The sequence below is a fragment of the Gymnodraco acuticeps genome, unplaced genomic scaffold, assembly GCF_902827175.1.
Source record: "Gymnodraco acuticeps unplaced genomic scaffold, fGymAcu1.1, whole genome shotgun sequence".
In the NCBI taxonomy this organism is placed as follows: domain Eukaryota; kingdom Metazoa; phylum Chordata; class Actinopteri; order Perciformes; family Bathydraconidae; genus Gymnodraco; species Gymnodraco acuticeps.
The window spans coordinates 258,243-278,848 of record NW_022991238.1 but is presented as its reverse complement, the minus strand read 5'-3'; the positions used below and the strand labels follow the sequence as shown (position 1 = coordinate 278,848).

At 41.7% G+C, this 20,606-nt stretch overlaps 1 protein-coding gene across 1 annotated transcript; it reads left to right on the top strand.

Annotated features, from left to right (window-relative positions):
* The first annotated feature begins 17,605 nt into the window (after positions 1-17,605).
* pid1 (phosphotyrosine interaction domain containing 1) lies at positions 17,606-20,053 on the top strand. Its single transcript, XM_034239447.1, has one exon. The coding sequence runs from the start codon at positions 17,621-17,623 to the stop codon at positions 18,146-18,148; it is 528 nt and encodes a 175-aa protein (XP_034095338.1). The 5' UTR covers positions 17,606-17,620; the 3' UTR covers positions 18,149-20,053.
* Positions 20,054-20,606: the final 553 nt, after the last annotated feature.

The following is a 20,606-nucleotide window of genomic DNA, read 5'->3' as shown; positions in this document are numbered from 1 at the left end:
CATTCATTATCCGTGTGTTTTATAGCCCCTCTCCTCCACTTCTCACCCCTCTTTCCTGCTCTGCGTCCTCAGCTCACGGTTCTGCTCTCAGCTCAGACTGAAAGGCTGAAGGCGGCTGTGTCTCTGCCAAAGCTAACAGCTAGCGAGGATGAAAGGCCTCTTCTCTCTCTGCCTGCTGCTGTCAGAGCACTCTACTTCACATCCATTGAGAAAACGTCTTCAATGTACTTCACAGCAACGGCAGCTCCACAAATTATGGAATTACTTTGGACCCTTATCGCATTTTGTCACGTTTTAATTTAGTCTGTTTTTAATAGTCTAATTTCCTATCACGGTAGTAAAAGAAAATCACTCCTGTAAGGACGTTCAGGTGTTAAAGCAGCAACAGGAAAACAATTAAAACACAAGATAGGACAAGTGAGAGTTCACGCAAGTCATGTTTTTAGATGTATCCCTACCTAGCCAAATGACCTTCTTCATGCAGCTTCTTTGCATGCCTTACAGTAGATGAGCACAGGAGTGTCTGATTCACATCTATCTCAGCCTGGTGGTGAGACAGTGGAAGCTTACAGCTTATCATTCACAAGAAAATATTTTAATAAATGCTACTGGAGCTGCAAAACTGTCAATTATCAGATAGCAAGAAAATTAAGATTGTTTTACTGCTTATAAATCTATGTTTGTATCTGTAAGCAACAATCCTAAAATGTTCCTTTCTCGATTGTGTTTTGCTTTGATATCATTTTGAGAAATATGCACATTCACCGTCTTGAGAATTACATGGACTGATCATCCTGTGCAAAAATAAAAAGTAAAACCAGTGGTTCATGAGGGTCACAGACCTTCTCCGAATCTTTTACTATAACTACAGAAAACTCAAATTTGTTAATACATTTTTGTGATTAAACACGTTAAGGTAACGTAATGTCTTAGTCCCACAAAGAGGGACATGTGCAATGTTACAGCAGCAAAGGGACAGTGCAAAAAACAAAAGGAAGTTCATATAAGTAAACTATTTAAAAACTCAAATCTATTCGACACACTGAGCCCCGAAAATGATGGAGGTGTTTCTATATGCCCTTTGAGATCTCATCAGTTGTTTCTTATTGCTTGTCTGTACATTTGAAACTGATTTCCATTGTCTCCCTGACCTGGAGTTTTAGTTTTGTATTGACAGTCATTTCTTGGTTAGTGTTGACAGATCGTGACTAATAGACCTTTTGTCAAATATAGAAGTATAGGTGAAATATTACGATGAGTTTCATGGTCCTGTCATGTTGCATGTTAGCAGCAGTGGTGCATTGTTTCACTCACAGTACAGTGAACAGAACCAGTGTACAGTGTGTGATTCTTCCCCCTGACGTCAATCACACACCACGTCTTTATCTGATCTGTCAGCAGAGGCTGTTTGTCTCGCTGTGTTTGCTATTCTGTCGTCAGTCAGAGAGCTGAATGTACCGTCAGTTCTCGTGCCGTGAACACAACACACAGTGACCACCATTACATGATAAACAGCCGGGTGAGGTGACCCGCCTCCCTGCTCCTTGTTCAGTGTGTGTGTGTGTGTGTGTGTGTGTGTGTGGTGTGTGTGTGTGTGTGTGTGTGTGTGTGTGTGTGTGTGTGTGTGGTGTGTGTGTGTGTGTGTGTGTGTGTGTGTGTGTGTGTGTGTGTGTGTGTGTGTGTGTGTGTGTGTGTGTGTGTGTGTGTGTGTGTGTGTGTGTGTGTGTGTGTGTGTGTGGTGTGTGTGTGTGTGTGTGGTGTGTAGTGTGTGTGTGTGTGTGTGTTGTGTGTGTGTGTGTGTGTGTGTGTGTGTGTGTGGTGTGTGTGTGGTGTGTGTGTGTTGTGTGTGTGTGTGTGTGTGTGTGGGTGTGTTGTGTGTGTGTGTGTGTGTGTGTGTGTGTGTGTGTGTGCTGTGTGTGTGTTGTGTGTGTGTGTTGTGTGTGTGTGTGTGTGTGTGTGTGTGTTGTGTGTGTGTGTGTGTGTGTGTGTGTGTGTGTGTTTTTTATTACTATACTTGTGGGGACCTACATCTGTTTACATAGTCACGTGTGGGGACTCGCCTCCCTTATGGGGACAAAAAGGAGGTCCCCATGAGGGGAATTATTAATTTTAGGGTGAAGACTTTGTTAGGGTAAGGGTTAGGGTTAGGCATGTGTTGGTTATGGTTAAGGTTAGGATAAGTCTCCAGGAAATGCATGTAAGTCAATGTAATGTCCCCTGAAGTGATGTATATATGGTGTGTGTGTGTCTAATCAAGCCTTTGTATCTGTGTGTTTTATAAATTAAGAAAGGGCTGCTTTGTTGACATGCTTGTTACCATTGTTAGCTATTCGTCATCTGTGATAAAGAAGAACTCTTTACACTCTCAAGTGTGTTTAAGGGGCTTGATGTGAATTACTGTACAGTATATGTATAAAAACTTTTGTGCTGATAAATAGCTACATAAGACCAAGTGATGTCACGTAAGTTAGCGTCAGGGTTTGAAAACTACAGAGTGGTGCAAGGATTTCCTATTTTTGTAGGCCGACTCGGAAGTTAGCATCGCAACAGCTCCCTCGAAACAAGCAATGGGATTTTTCATTGTATTTTGGAATATTGCACATATTAGCACCACCGCCTAAAAGGTTTGATGCTTAAATGCAATCTTCAGAAGTAATAAGCTGCAGTGGGCTATAAACAAACTACATTACGGTTACATGACTTCATGTCACCACCGCTAAGCTAATGGTGGCTAATGTACGGCGTGCTGTATTACATTACATTTACATTACATTGCATTTAGCTGACGCTTTTATCCAAAGCGACTTACGGGCGCCGTACATAATGGCAGCCCACTGCTCCTTAGGATGGGTCAAATGCAGAGAAACCGTTTCGTTACATGGTACCTGTACTGTGTAATGACAATAAGTTGAATCAATCTATCTTACAATAAGTGCATTCGACCAGGAAGATACAAACTTGAAGAAAACAGAATCATATAAGTACATTTGCCGTCTCATTTAGACACTTGTTAGCATCCACCATTGTTGAGACACAGTGGGGTATTTACTGACTTATTTTATGTCGTAGAACAAAAGCTTGTTTTACTGAGCTTGTGTTAACCGCAGATCTTATTTCAGGTTTTCTAACCAAAAATACTTTCCAACTTCCACAAACTCCCGAACGTGCTAAAATGCTCTGGTTTTAGGACTCATTCCTGCATCACTCTGTACGGTGGAAAATGTGGAGGTGTGGAGTTTGAAAGAAGTTAGTTTGACATTAAACTGCAAGCATCTAAATTAGGGAGAGGTGTTGAAAGGTAGTCTGGATTCAGGTTCAGTTTAAGTGGTGTTACTCTTCAGAAGAGGAGCCAGACTGGCAGCCGTTCAGGATTTCTTTTCAGATCTCCTGATCCAGACAGCCAGTTGTTTCTTCCCAGATAAAATACGTTATGGAGCGAAAGCTGTCTTAAGTTTAGTCTTTACATTACATTACATTGCATTTAGCTGACGCTTTTATCCAAAGTGACTTACAATAAGTGCGTTCGACCAACAAAATACAAACTTGAAGAAAACAGAATCATATAAGTACATCAGGTTTCATAGAGCCAAACATTTCAAGTGCTACTCAACTGGCTTTAGATAAGCCAGCCCTTTATTAGTATATAAGTGCTTTGTTAATAGTTCTATTGCTCGAAGTGGAGTCGAAAGAGATGAGTTTTCAGTCTGTGTCGGAAGGTGTGAAAGCTATCTGCTGTCCTGATGTCAATGGGGAGCTCATTCCACCATTTTGGAGCCAGGACAGCAAACCCACGTGTTTTTGCTGATGGGAACTTGGGTCCCCTTCGCAGCGAGGGTGCAGCGAGCCGCTTGGTTGATGCAGAGCGGAGTGCACGTGCTGGGGTGTACGGTTTAACCATGTCCTGGATGTAGGAAGGGCCAGATCCATTCGCAGCATGGTAAGCAAGTACCATTGTCTTGAAGTGGATTCTAGAAGTTATCGGAAGCCAGTGAAGGCAGCGGAGGAGTGGCGTGGTGTGGGAAAATTTAGGAAGGTTGAAGACCAGGCGAGCAGCTGCATTCTGGATGAGCTGCAGAGGTCGGATGGCACATGCAGGTAGACCAGCCAGGAGGGAGTTGCAGTAGTCTAGGCGTGAGATGACCAGAACCTGCGTCGCTTTCTGAGTCAGCTGGGGACGTATCCTCCTGATGTTGTAAAGCGTGTATCTGCAGCAGCGGGTTGTAGCAGCGATGTTTGCAGTGAAGGACAGGTTGTTATCTAGGGTCACACCCAGATTCCTTGCAGTCTGAGTCGGGGAAACAACAGAGGTGCCGATGTTGATTGTTAGGTCAAGAGTGGGACAATCTTTTCCCGGAAGGAAGAGCAGCTCAGTCTTGTCAAGGTTGAGCTTGAGGTGATGATCAGACATCCACTGAGAGATGTCAGCTAGTCAAGCAGAGATGCGTGCGACGACCTGGGTCTCTGAGCGGGGAAAGGACAGAATTAATTGGGTGTCGTCAGCGTAGTAGTGGTATGAAAAACCATGCGGGCTAATGACTGATCCGAGCGAGTTTGTGTACAAGGAGAAGAGGAGGGGACCAAGAACAGAGCCCTGAGGGACCCCTGTAGTTAATTGACAAGGGTCGGACTCGGACCCTCTCCAAGTAACCCTGTAGGTGCGGTCTTTGAGGTATGAGGTGAGGAGGGAAAGTTTAGTCTTCATCTTTGTCTCTGTGTCACTCATGTTCACCAAGTTATTTAGTTTGCCCTGGGCAACTTTTCTCTGCATGTTTCCACTAAAATGTACCATGTATACTAGGGATTTAACGATACCAAAAACTCACGATACGATAATATCGCGATAAAAAGTCCACGGTACGATATTTATCGCGATATTGAAAAATAAAGAAAGAAATGTGATTTTTTGTTTTTTGTTGTTAACTTATTAAATAATAAATCTGATTTGTACAGCATTTTAGTAGGATAGTAGTATTTTAAAGTGTCAACAATATAATAATCAGACCCTGCAATAGAATAAATCAAGTTTCTCTTTAGTTTTTCAAGTAACTCAACTCGAACTAACTGTTTTATGTTCATGTTGTAACCTACTTGCTGCCATGTTGGACAGGTCTCCCTTGAAAAAGAGATCGATGATCTCAATGGGACCATCTGGTTAAATAAAGGTTTAAAAAAAGTTATTGAAAAAATAAATCGCGGTAGATTTTGTCAGTCTCACGACGGTATTGAGACATTTATTTACCGCGATATTTGATATATCGTTACATCCCTAATTTATACTAGTGTGTGAAGAATCATGATGGCCTGATAAACCTATGACGTCTGCTGTGAGTATGTATGCTTTACATTCCTACATCTGTGATGCACAAGACGAACTACAACATGCTCTGTAGGCTGATACTGAAGTGCTCATGTACATATAGTATATTGACATTACAGTATGTGTAGGTATTGAGGTAAAGGTCGCTAGTACCCATTTCGCATTGCAAATTTGTGTGGCTGAGACATATTTTGTGGGCATGAATTGAAAAACACCCAGCAGTGTCAGGAAAGTTTAAGCTTTTACTGCCGTCATATGAGTGTGGAGAATCTAGCCATATGTATGGAAGGAGTTGGGAATGTGAAAGCTTCTTTCATATACACTGAGGTGCTCCTGTCTATAGAAACACTCAGACTCTGTACTCCAACACACACACATACACACACACACACACACACACACACACACATACACACACACACACACACACACACACACACACACACACACACACACACACACACACTGATCATCGTCTTCTCACCGCGCAACACAAACAAGCAAACACACACACACACAGAAAAAAAAAGCCTCCTCCAGCTTTGCATGCCGTGGCAAGCGGAGCCAGCTGCACTTTGCTGATTCAATAAGTTTAGAGGAATGTTAACAACCTCTTCAGGAATGCTGCATTCCCAAGCAGTGGATTCCCAGTCCTGTGGGGGGATCCAGACGTGAGGGGCCTTCTGGGGGAGAACTCCAATGGTAACCTCCCTCCCTGACTGGGAGGGTTTTATCTATAGAACATGCTGGAATATTTTTATATCGAGGCTCAGGAACCGTCTTTATCCCAGTGTCATGGTTCTGACTGCTATGTGCGTGGGGCCAATTCGGATTACTATTGGGAAGTAAAATAACATCATTATGATGTAGAATTATAAATGTTTTCACACACTATCAGACCAAGTCCACACCTCCACTGGTATTTTTGTGAAAGTAGATTTTTCTGTGCACTTTGGACATTCATCCTCAGTCAAATTGCATTTTAAAGAGGCCCTATTATTAAACGCCTCCATTGGACTCCTTTGTTTACTTCTGTGACATCGTGACATCTGTATCTCGTGCTTTTATTGGCTAGCACTCCAACACATTGTATGTGATAGGGGCGGGCCAATTTTAAGTGGTTGACCAATCACAACAGGTGAGGAAAGATGGCAGCGCGCGAGTGTGCAGTGGCTCTCAGCTCTCCAGTTTCGTGCTTGTTTGTTGTGTTAGTTTTGATGTGTCTACCTGGTGATCTCTGTCAAGCAAATCGTGTATACAGCCGTATGGATTTAGTCAACATTGGACTAATCCTGGTCATCTACATGACGATCCGAAGCTGTGTGCGCTACTTGCTGGTCGTAACTGTCAGACCTTTTAATCTGTGTTTTAATAAGTCTGTTTTTAAAGCACTCGCTGGAGCAGTAACTATAAATCTCGTTGTATTCTGTACAATGACAATAAAATAAAAATAAAATTGAATTTGAACAGAAACGGCCAGCTTACCTGAATGAGCATATTTCCTCTTGTGGTGAACTTTCCTTAAACTCTCACTAGTCAATCAATTAATGTCTATTTTTGATGTATTTTCTTATGAGGCGACAGGTTGTCATGGTCTTGTCAGGTATGAGTAACTTCTTGGAGTCTAAACTGTTAGCGTGGAAACCTAGCTCTGAAGTAAAGGAAATGGATTAAAAATGAATAGGGATGATCCGTGTTTTAATGTGAGGAGTCATTTAGAGGTAAAGAGGGACTTTCCCTTTCTGTTATTACTGCAGTTTATGTGTTTGCTCCCTTTTTGTTATTGGTATGTGGAATGGTGTCTTTTTATGGCTGCAACATGGGGCAAACGCCCAAGACAAATTTCCCCCTCTGTTTGGCAACAACGTTAATTTTGAATCCTGTGCCTTGAGAGCCACGGTGGCTGTTTACCCCCGTGTCCAGTCTTTGTGCTAAGATAAGCTAACCTAATGTAGCTCCATATTTACTTTAGAAACACGAGAGTGAGATCAGTTCTTGTCTAACACTTGGCACTCTTGGAAAATTAATGTGAAGTGCTAGAGCTGCAAAGATTCATTGTTAGTTGTCAACTTTTAAATCAATGGACAACTTCTTGGAAAATCTGAGTAATTTGAGTAATTTTTAAGCCAAGATTCTCTGATTTCAGCTTCTTAAATGTAAGAGTAATGGGTTTATTTTTCCTCTATGATGGTCAATTTAACATATTTTGAGTTGTGGACGAAATAAGACATTTGAGGACGTTATCATAAGTCACTCTCTTTTCTGAATTATCTAACAGGATGACTTTTTGGAAGTTTCCTTTTGGACACTGTTCGTATCATTTATTTTCTTACTCTGGCAAACACCATGAGGTCACCACTGCCAGATAAGTCCCGTATGTTTCCAAATACTCCGCCATGGAGGCATGAAGGAAACATAATCGTATTTTCACACCGACACCTCATATTGTGCCATTTGGAAAATAACTCAAACTCTTACTGGTTGGAAAGAAAATGCAAACAATGGGGGGGGCAAAGAAATGAAACCAGATCGAAGCTGTTTGTTTGGTCTGCTTGGACTCTGGGAAATAGCCTTATGCTGAAACTACGTAACTTTTCTGTTTGTACCTCAACTTTAAAGCCTTGTTCCCAGATCTGATCCAACAGGCCCAAACCTCTCCTCTCAACAACTGCCTCATTGTTCCTCTCTCAGTCCCACTTCCTGTCGTCTCAGCCTCTTTCTTCTTCTTCTGTTCCCAGAGCCTCTCCGCTGGGACAGGTATCTCCTCCTCAGCGAAGTCTCTCTCTTCCTCCACCCCCTCTTTTTTCTTCTCATCCTCTCTGCTGCTTTCTCTGCTGATAGCCCAGCCAGCTGTGGCTCCAGAAGCAACAGCTGCCCGAGCTCTGCACCTCTCTCTCACACACACACACACACACACACACACACACACACACACACACACACACACACACACACACACACACACACACACACACACACACACACACACACACACACACACACACACACACACACACCATGTATACATCACTTCAGGGGACATTACATTGACTTACATGCATTTCCTGGAGACTTATCCTAACCTTAACCATAACCAACACATGCCTAACCCTAACCCTTACCCTTACCCTAAACCTAACCAAGTCTTCACCCTAAAATTAATGATTCCCCTCATGGGGACCTCCAATTTGTCCCCATAAGGGAAGCCAGTCCCCACACGTGACTATGTAAACATATTTAGGTCCCCACAAGTATAGTAATGCTAGACCACACACACACACACACACACACACACACACACACACACACACACACACACACACACCACACATGCCTGTGAGAGGACCAGGATATTCCTGTCTCTCTGAGCCGGGCTGCGGATGTTTTTTTCTTCTCCCTCTGTGTACCCTTACTTTCTTTGCTCTCCATCTGTTTACAACAATAAGTTTCATTCTGTCTCGGATGTCCGTCTGTTTCTCCTTTGTCGCCACATACAGTAATTGTGGTTTCTCGGACATTGTTGCTTTTGCATCCAGTGAGTCATCAACAAAATGTTAAAATGTGTTTGCCTCATTTAATCACTAAACAAAAACACTTTGTTACTGTCGTGTTTTTAAAAAACAGTGTTGACAAAATTAGCACTTCTTCTGGACTTTATTGTAACCGTATTTAACTGTGTTGTGCATGCACAGAGAAACCTCAATAAGTCAGCTTGTAGTCAACAACCTCCCTGATGATTTCATACACGGATCAATCGAGCTTGGAAGACGAGCTGTGACTCAACCGACTGTAAGTAAGAGATCATGTGCACTGAGGCGGTCATTTATCAAAAAAGAACACCGACATGGTGATCAAGACTATAAAGGAACAACCTGTCTCACGATATTGATTTCAAAGGATCTTATTGATTTTAAAATAATCTAATTGCTCCCCCTAAAAAAAATAAGTCAGTTCTACTGCAGCGACAGTAACGTCACTTAAAATGACGGCATCACTGATCTGTAACTTTCCAAGTCTGTTCATTTTATTTTCAATGAACCATTCTCTAAACACCACTGTGTTTACTTCCTGTCTGTCTTCTTCTCCTGTTCCTGTAGTGTCCTGTCTGTCTTCTTCTGTTGATTTCTCTGGTGTCCAGCGCTCTGCCTTTTAACCTCTTTCCTTCTCTTGGGACAGTTTAGCCATCAAGAACACTTCGTTTTGCACTCTCAATAAATATGAAAATGAATATTCAAAAAGTATTCCAAGGTGTTTTCTGATGGATAAAAACGAATGTTTGTTGTCCACAGCAGAAGTTTAATTGACCGGACTTCTTTCTGCGGATTGATATGACTGCACAAAGTCCCTTGATTCGGTTCTTCCCTAGCAACAGTCAAGAATGAACAGCCCTCTGAAATGTCCGAACTGACCAATCAGCATCGAGTATTCAACTAAGCTGTGTAATAACATCTACGAATAGGTTATGTAGGTGTATGTTATGAGCTATTCAACCTAGGGATGGGAAGCTGTCTTCTGTAGATTGCTTTCATGGTAGAAAAGTTCAAAACAGAGCCTGAAAGTACAGGAGTTATCAGGTAAGAAAGAACAGTAAAACATAATGTTGCCGTTTTATTTCTGCAGGGAGATAAACATCTGTAAACATTGTTCACATCCTCTCATCGACTAGAAGGACAAATAAGCACATTTCCCAAAACGTTTCTTTTATTTCTTACAGTACACGTAGACAAGCAATGCTTCCTAGAATAGAATAGAACAATGTCCTCCATAAACCAAGAGTCAGTAATGGTGTCCACATGTCTCACCACACATGCAAATGTTTATGCATACTCCTTCCCTCTCTGTCTCACATCACTCGCTCCATTCCTTAGTTGTTTCTGAGAAGCAGGTATATACACTTGCAGTTTCCCTTCTGCAGCAGAATTCCAGTGGATACCTTGTTTTACATTTCACAATATCTCCTCATCCTGTCTGTTTTTCTGTCGGTGTTTTGAAGCATTCCTTTCTTTTGAGCCCCGAGGCCACCGTTCCTGTAACTGATCTGTATTTCGGTCTCACTTCATATGGGTTCAATGTTTACAGTTTGGCGGGATAGAAATGAACGAAGGGAATGTGAGGCTAGGGGGGGTGGAGAGAGAAGCAGATGGAGGTATAGGAAGGACCGAGTGCAGGGAAGAGGAGACAACAGAGTTTGAGTTGGAGGAGGAAGAGGAGAAACACATGGAAAGTTGAAACAAAGAGGACTCTGCAGATCTCTGGAATGATTTGTCGGCACGAAGCCGACTGCTCAGCAGCAGATGTGTCCTGCTCTGGGATGGATGGATGTATCAATGTTGCTTGATGTGTAGAGAGGTGTGCACAGACTCATGCAGGTGTCTGTCTGTAGTTCAGAGAGGAGACCCTGCTTTGTTACAGCCCATTTCAGCACCATCAGCAGAGGTGGAAGAAGTACTCACATCTTTAACTTTAAGGGGACCTATCATGCAAAATGCCCTTTGTGATGTCTTTTATACATAAATATGTGTCCCCGGTGCGTCGGGGAACTCACGCAGCGTCAGCAAATAAAACCCTCTCTCTTTTCCTCCGTCCCCAAATCTTTTAAAAACGGGTGTACAACGAGCGGATACAGATTCCATCCGAACTGACGTCAAATCGGCAGCGGACCTGCCTTGACGTGGTTTAAACAGGATGGCATTTTATCACAGCAGAATTTAACTTTATCCCCGGTAGAATTCTGATCAGGCATTAGCTCCGCCTCCTCTTCTTTTATTTTTTTCAAGCTAAGGACCCAAGATCTGCGTTTCTCTAACAGGGCGGCAAAAGAGGGGTTTGAGCAGTATGAGGGATGGCTACAATGGGGGATCTGTTTGGTATTTGAAGCAAAACACTTCACAGACATGTTTTGTTTAGGTATGGCCCTACAATATATGTTTCAAATATAGCATGATAGGTCCACTTTAAAGAGGCCCTGTTTTGATTTTTGGGGTTTCCCTTTCCTGTAGTGTGCCCCCTGCCTGAAACGCCTCAATTGGATGGTACATTTGAGTCATTGTCTTTAATCATTGTTCTAATTCAAATGAAAACACACACACGGTGTAGCTGTTAATAGTCACTAACTTGTTTCAGGTCCAATTCTCAATTTTGATAGCTTTCCAACAGACAGATTGTGCCTCTTCATGAAGCGAGGAAATGATCCATGACGTTGAATTTGCGACAGTGAACAGATCTTAAAGTAAGTTATGATTGTCTGCCGCTTTCAGGCTCAAATACAACAAGTTGAGTTTAAGAAATAAAATGATTTCCAACATTCTTAAACTCTTAAACTGAAACAGAAAATAATAGTTGTTATTAGGGATGTCCCGATCACCTTTTTTTGCTCCCGATTCCGATCATTTGATTTTGACAATCTGCCGATACCGATTTTTCCCGATCCGATCTTTATGCAATGCATTAAGAGAGAGAAAAGGTAACAGATACCGGCTGGTCATCCAACGCGATGAGTTCAGCTATCTTGGCTGTTATTTCTTTGGCCTTTTCACTGTTCTGGGGCAGTTTCTCTTTCCTTTTTAAAAGTCTCTGAAAGTGTCGGTTGTTTCAGTGCCGTTCCCCGAGTGGCCGCTGTGTACTCGTTGTGTTGTTGTTGTTTGTTTCTCAGGTGGCGTATTAGATTGGTCGTGTTGAACGTAGCTCTGTTCTTTCCACCACGCGGAACCTCCGCCTTGCAAACATTGCATCTGGCTGTTACACTGCCTTCGCTTTCAATTTTATAATACTTCCAAACTCCTGACATTTTCTCCGTCCCGACTCCCGAGTCACCAGCTGAACGTAGCCTCTCGTTAGCTTACTGCTACTATTAGACACTGCGCCCACTCTGTTGCTTTGAGAGGAATAACTAGGTCTGAAAACAAGCCCAAAAGAAGCAACACATACATGATGTTGTGTAATTTTAAACCAAAACTAAGTCCTCAGGATGACTTTAAGACGTCAACATGGTCATTTTTGTTTTGTAACATTAAATAAAATAATACAAATATTTTATAAAAAAAAAAATATTTTGAAAATCACGTGATCGGCTCCGATCCCCAATCACGTGATCGGATCGGGACATCTCTATTTGTTATATTTGACGTGCAGTTTTCTACCGTTACTTTCATTCACCTAACTGAAACAAATCCCTGATTGCAGTGTCACAGTCCTCTGGAATGTGCTTATCATGCAATATGACATCTGGTTGATCATAACAACTATTATGCAGCTACAGCCCAGAGCCACGCTGCTTCTGCTGGCGTTTAATGCTGCTGCTTTGACCCTGATCAGATGTTGGATAAAGATGGTGCCTTAACTTTGAATATGATTGTCCACTTATCTCTGTATAATGTTTGCACAGAAATCAAAACAAGATTCAGTTGTGGCTGTTATGGTGTTTTTTACTCAGTTTAAACAGACTTCTTATTATGTGTCATGTCTGTTTGGCAATATTACTTTTGTAGTCTGCCAAATAATCTAACTTCAAACAGTATTTCAAAAGTTTTTGGCTGATCCTAAACGTTTTGTTTTTAGATAGTAAAGACTCACAGTTTCCACGTGTTTTCTTGGCAAATGTAATAATGTCATAATCCGTCTGTTTTTTAGTTAACCCCTCTCTCTTTAATAGAGGATTTAGGACAAATCAGATATATATTCTTTAAAATGAAGTGCTCTTTATTTCACCTTGTGTGTTACATTGTTCCTGACTCGCAACTTCCTTAATTGGCAATTAATTATCATTTACACATGAAAGCCGTGAATACATTTAAACATGCTTTTCTGGAGTGATGGCAATACTTATTTGGCTAACAAGTTCAATTAATTGCTGTTCCTTGCCATTAATCATCAGTTAAATCGTACATGTATAAACCAATCATTCAGTTTTACATTTAGTGCATCTGTGTGTTACTATACGCACCGTCACTTTATTTAAGTGTCAATGGTCTTTGCCCTGAAGTAAAACACATGTTGGAATGTCTGAATCAAGTCCTGACTTTTATTGATGTTTGTGTTTGATTATTTGGACACAACTTTATTACCAGTTTTATCCAATTTTCTTTTATTTCCATCCGTCTTTCAGCTCGAGCAATGAAACAATTTCCTCTTCAGCTGCAGGTTTGCTTTGGACTTTGAGTAAACAAACTCTAGATGTTTGCTTAGTCTGGTGACCTCCCCACCTCACACACTCCTCTCATCTCTTCACAACACACACACATACACACACACACACACACACACACACACACACACACACACATACCATGTATACATCACTTCAGGGGACATTACATTGACTTACATGCATTTCCTGGAGACTTATCCTAACCTTAACCATAACCAACACATGCCTAACCCTAACCCTAACCAAGTCTTTACCCTAAAATTAATGATCCCCCTCCATTTTGTCCCCATAAGGGAGGCGAGTCCCCACACGTGACTGTGTAAACATATTTAGGTCCCCACAAGGATAGTAATGCTAGGCCACACACACACACACACACACACACACACACACACACACACACACACACACACACACACACACACACACACACACACACACACTCTTTAATCATTGGCCCTTTGTTTTTGGACTCTTAATTTACCTCTTATCAAGACGATTCTTGTCCTTTTTCTTGAACTTTTCTCCCCTTACTGTCTTCCTTTTTTCTCATTATATCTTCTATGCTTGTTTTTGTATTCAATGTTTCCTTCCTTGACAATTCCTTGACAAGAGAAGTTTTCACATTCCCTGTGATTAATGTCAACTTAAAACCTTATCTATAGAGGACAAGTCATCCTTTGGAAAAAGCAAATATTTCCCTTGGAAAGACAAGGCAACATCACTCACTGAATTCAGTCAGAATATAAAACTGCTGCTACTCTTCCTCTTGGCTCTTCCTCTCAACGTTATTTATTCAGGCACATTAACTGGACCATTTCCACACCAGAGACTGTACAGCAGAAATATATAGTTTTAAGAGAAAAGCATTAACTGTCTTTCTGGCCACCTCCCAGCCGCTGTAAGAGAATAAAAACCTGGCGAAGCGTTCAACTAGGAAGCAAGAAATCAGTAGAAACGATCACAGTTTAAACAAGAAACTCAATATCAAAATATGAGAGAAGTGCACAATGATTCTTTATTGCTGTCTGACACACAAACACAGCGCTGTGGATGCTTGATGTCTCTTGGCGGGGACTTTGGATGTGTTGGCTGGCTGGGCGACTGACCGCTGTAGAGCTGAGGGTGTCCGTGTGGTCGGATACAAACCGCCCTGCCTCCAGGCGGCTCCTCAGACCTGTGGTGCTCAGCTGGATGATGGATCGGGAGCAATGTCCCCCCCCCCCCTGCGGTCAGTGCTAATGAAAACCAGCCGTGATGAGGCAGCTGCTTTCTCTTCCTCATATCTTACTGCGAATCCACGTCGTGTTGCGCTGCCATCAGGAGGCTAATGGGTCATTAGGAGCTTCAGGGTCAGAGGGGTTACTTTAAAAATGCTTACCGTTTACAGTTCACTAGTTCCATAAAAAAAATCACATTTAAAAGTAATGTCATCTGATTACTTTCAGTTACTTTTGGATTAACTGTGACCTAAGATTTTCATTGCCATAACTACACTATAGCTATGTACAAATGACAATAAAAGACTTGAATCTTGAAACTAGTTATCAAATGCAATACAAAGCCAGGTGTTTCATAGTGATGTCACTATGTTAAGGAAGTAAACAAAGGAGTTTAATGGATACTTTTAAAGCACTATATCACCCCTTTAAGGTTTATATGTGTATGTGTTTGGATGAGAAACCGTTTTTGCTCCATAGCTTTAAAAAGAGTGCATGATTAAAAAAAATATTTGGCAATTTGAGTGCATCCTTTCCAGAAATATTGTTATTTATGGCTTATCGGTTAATGCTAGTCCTGCTCTACATATGAATGAACTTCCCGTCTTACTGAGAGGCTGATCTGAGTGACTATCTGTCTACTATGAAAGATCGCATTCAGTGAAAGTCAAAGTGGAGAATGAGGGCAGGTATACTATACAACACTTGTGAAAGAAGAGAAGCAGTCTGTTCAGTGTTGAATAAAACAGGATCTTTGCCTCTGCTTTGTATCATTTTCTTTGGCTCTATGTATCTTTTGATATGCTTGGTGAACCTCTGCTTTAGTTATATAATAAAACGTTAAACTTATATGTAATGGTTACACACATTTCCTAAAGGAATAATGTTATCGAAACCACGGCCTGGCTTGACATTGACAGATGTGCATTGAGCCATGAATTCAAGCCAAACCTTCCATAAATGTTCCAGACTGTTATGCGATACACATCTCTCCTTTTATTATTCACACTTATCATTGCACTCCTGTTATCTGCAGCCATGTGTGCTGCATGTAATGAACCCTTGAGAGTGAGTAGTATTCCCTTGCTCCAGTATAAACACAGACAGGAGTGATACCGCTCTCAGTGTTTGACTCGTAGCAGGCTCCTCCTCTGTGTATTTTTATAAAGCGATAAAGGACACCATGCAGAGAAAGCGCACAAGTCAGCCATTATTCCTGGACTGCCCTCGATTTGGCCACGTTCCCTTGGAAAACTCAGGCTTTGTTCCCTTCTTAACTCGCTCCATCTCCTCAGTCTATCGCTCTCCTGGTATGCGGTGTCATTACTACGGTATTCAATGGTCCTTGTTGCAGCTCAACTCTGTTCTGTTCTCTTTGTGAAAGAGCTCACACACATCCTTTAGCATGCCACCACAGAACATTTTAAAAAGCCTCTCATCACTACCACACAAGTGTTTAGGTTAATCAACCTCAAGGTGTACATGAACATAGGGCTGCTCGATTATGGCAAAAATCATAATCTCGATTATTTGGGTCAATATTTGATATCACAATTATTAAAAACGATTATCCATTTACTTTTTAACAGTTGATTACCCTGAACTTTAAGAATAATTCAACTGAAAAACCAATAACATTTTTTTATTAAAAAATAAATAAATAATCGTTTTATTGCGATTATGTTGTTTCCATAATCGTTGCAAGCCAAAATCGTAATTGCGATTTAAAATACGATTTAATTGAGCAGCCCTACATGAACATGGAACTAATTACCTCCAGAAGGGAAAAGGAAGAAGGTCCACTCTTGATTAACATACAGTAAAGACCTTTTTGGCAACAGTTAGGACTATTTTTAACCTGGATAACAGTTGCAAATCACAGCAGTAAATCAACATCGTTAGGATCTTGATGTTAAATCTGAAAAAATGAAGACATCTGTATTTGGCAGAAGGTTGATTTCTATAGATACTAAAAAATAAAGGCTGGGTCCCTATTTTTGTATGTCAATGTTCTTTGTTGATACCCGTTTTAATTATTGAGGTGTTCCCCAGGGGTCCATACATGGCCCACTGTTGTTTTCATTTTGCATATTTTTGTCAGTCAGTTTATACCTAACCCTAACCATGATGTCCTCTTCTATGGAAATGTACATCATTTCATTTTGACTGAATGTCAGGATTCCCCTGACTTGATTGGAAGTTTTTTTAGATCACCTACAGTATGTACGTTTTGATGCATTTTACCCCGTGCACAATCAGGGTGTGACAAGATTCTTTCTACAGGTCTTAAAAAGAAGTGAAGAACTAGACATTCAGGACATTTTGATCCTCTCTTGACCAAATACAAACCTCATTTCAGCCAGAAAACGTGTTAGGTCCTTTTACATTGCTGTCTTTACTTATCTATTTGAAGATGCATGCTTAAAACCATGCTGAAGTTGAAAGATTAAAAATCACCTTTCTACTATGGATCAGAACAGATTTCTAGTACTATTTATGTTTTTTTTCTTGCCTGGTGCCTTTTTCTTTATTAATGTATTTTTATCTATGCATTTCTATATCATTGAAGAGGCATTTCATTTTAATTGAAGATGCATTTTATAATCATTATGGCCACATTTGTGCTATTCAGACACTTCTTTGGAATCAGCACCGCCACAAACATCTTTAAAACTGTTGAATAATCTTAGATGAATATTGAAATATGTTGTATCTGTTTCTGTCCCTCAACTGTGTCTTTTATTGGTAACTTTGTCTGGTAAACTATGTTATAAATCATCAGGGACAGGGAGAAAGCCCCTTTCAGGATTTTAAAGGGTTTTTGGATTTCAGCCCTGTTTATTTTTCATTTTCAGCTTACATTTTTCGTCAAGTGAAAAACTGCAGACATGATAACGGTGTATTCATCGCTCTTTTCCATATGTAGGTTTGTTATAAATGGTGTTGTTCAAAAGACTAAGTGTACCTTTGTGTGTCTTCCTACAGGTGGCCTACCTGGGTAAGGTGACTATTTCTGGGACTCAGTTCCTGTCCGGCTGCACCGAGTCCGCGGTGGTGGGTCTGGTGGAGCAGCACGGCCAGCAGCAGTGTAACTCTCTGCTGGAGATCCGGCCCTTCCAGGTGCGTCTCCACCACCTGGACGGGCACGGCGAGGCCTCGGTAACCATGGACACCTACCAGGTGGCGCGGATCGCCTACTGCACGGCGGACCACAGCGTCAGACCCAACGTGTTCGCCTGGATCTACCGGGAGATCAACGACGACCTCACCTTCCAGATGGACTGCCACGCCGTGCAGTGCGAGAGCAAGCTGGAGGCCAAGAAGCTGGCGCACTCGATGATGGAGGCTTTCCGCAAGACTTTCCACAGCATGCGCAGCGACGGACGCATCCACAAGAGCGGCTCGTCGGACGACTTTGCCGAGGACTCGTCCTCCCCTGAAGACTCGACCCCGGACGACGGTTGATCGAAAACTCGCCTGATTTCCTGAGGCCCATCCTAACAGAGTGGATGGATGGACAGATTACCTTCTCTCTCATCTCCCCCCTACTGTTTCTTTCTGTTATCAATTTGGAACAATATCAACCGACCCTGTGAACCAACACGCACAGGATAGTGAAGTTTGGCAATGGAAGGTAGAGTTACAAGGAGTTACAAAAGACCTACATTTACACACAGGGATAGCAAAGTGCTGCCACTTTGAGTAAACGGTCCTCGAAGACCTAACGGGGGGCTTCAAGGACCTTTGCAAACGCCCTCAAGAGATTCACTCGACGTTTCCATCTACATCTTCAAACCACTGTTACTCTTGCACTCAGCAGAGACTCTGTGTGTGGTTCTTAAGCTTTTTCACCCAGGAAACAACAACAAACTTTTATTCCCTGTTCTTCTGACCCCAGATCTATTGCTACTCTTGCCATGTAGGGACCTCCACAGAAATAGGCGTGTTACCTATTTCGAGGTCCCAACCCAGAGTTTATGAGACTATTGGAGCACATAAATTCTTTAAATGTTGAATCTCTGTTACAATGCCTTCGACCTTGGTAAAAGCAAATGAGGATGTGAAAGAAAGGAAAAGCCTTTAAGCACTATAACTATCATGGTACCCTACCCAACATTTCTTAATTTTAACACGATGGAGACACAGCTTCTACCACTGTGTCATTTTAAAGGTACTTATAGATCCAGCACCTTTTTTAGAAAATAGGTGCTAGAGACTGTATATTTTACATTTGAGAAGTAATCACAGGCCTGTCTCCCTAATCAGTTCCTTTTTTGAGTATACCAAAATTCAGGCTGGATTTCTCCTCTCAGATTATGTGCCTCACTTTCCTCTCACATTAGTTTGGTCTCTTACCCAGGTCCTTGTGTGTATGTGTGCGTGCCAAACAATTTGTCCGTGTGTAATTGCTTCTGTACTTAGTGTATATGAATGTACATGTGAGTGCTTGCATCTCTGTGTCTGAAAGATAGGGGGAGGATACGAATGATTACCTGGAAGACTTCTCAAGCATCCGTTTTTGATGCGTTTAAAAAAAATCAAGACATGGTACTGTGACCATTTGCCACGTTTTCTTACTTTTATCTCGTATGAAATGAGTCTAAATGTGCCAGTCGCTAAAAACACAGCCGTCCAACGTAACGACTGATGGCCTCTGCTGAATGTACGATGAGTCCAACGTGCTGTGAGCGCCTCCCGCCATCACTTCAGTGTCCCATAATGTCCTCATGCTATCACAGAAACTCTGTACAGGGCAGTAGGTGACCAGTGTCCCTCTGCTGCCCTGCAACGATGTACCAATGTGGGGCAAAAACTCATCAGAACCCCTTCCTCTTCTTTTCTAACGGGACTGTATTGGACGCTATCAGTGGAAAAAGCCTTCGGTCAAACTCACTCAGAAAGATCAGGTGGCTCTGGTCAACACACACACATACATATACACACCTACATACGATTATACACACACATTGTAATTGAGTCTTGCTCAATAAGCTTATGTAAATAAATACACATTTATCACTTTCCAAATATTACAGCATAAATGTTGATAGCTATTTTAAATAATACAAAAAGATGTTGAGAACCATCATACGATACAGAAACAGTGTTATAAAACCTACTGTGAATAATAAGTGGAGAGCCTGATCGCGGTGGCTGTGCGCGTGTGTGTAAGTGTGTGAAGGTGAGGGGTGTGTATGGACAGGCCAGAGGGGGGGCGAATGTTTATAAGGCTGTAGATTACTGTGTCATGTCTGTCTGAGAGCTCAGACGCGCTTTACATGTTTGAAAAATGTTACCTTAAGTGTTTTATATACAGTGTTTGCAAAGATCAAGAAACAATTGCATATAAAGTATTTACCAAGAACCAAGCGCACGATGGTGTGGTGTTTTCTCTCATGGGTTACTCTCTACTAAAATATGTTTATGTCGTTTAAACTCTCCCTTGATTTGAATCCCCTGCTGTGGCTTCATGTGGGAGGTGTAAACACAAAGCATGTTCAGCTGCAGGGTGACCAGATGATTCCCTGACCAGCTGCCAGGACAGATGTAAAGCAGAACCACGCTAACACATGTTGCGGCAAACTGGAACACAAAACTATTCAAGGTATGAAATCTGTTCTGAGATGTCTTGTGTGCTTTAACAGGGCCAAATGATGCTAATTTTCAGTTTTATATTTGTATTCAGTGCCTCTACTGCGACATTTCAATGCTTTAATGTTCAAAAAGCTCTTTATTTCTCTCATACTGCCTGTGCTGCAGCACCTCTTTTCACCCTCTGTCTGAAACCAGAGCCCAGTCTGCTCTGATCACAATGTGTTGGAGCACTAGCCAATAGAAGTGCAAGTGTTAGATAGTGATGTCACTATGTTCAGGAAGTAAACAAAGGAGTCCAATTGAGGTGTTTCATGCAGGGGAGTGGGCA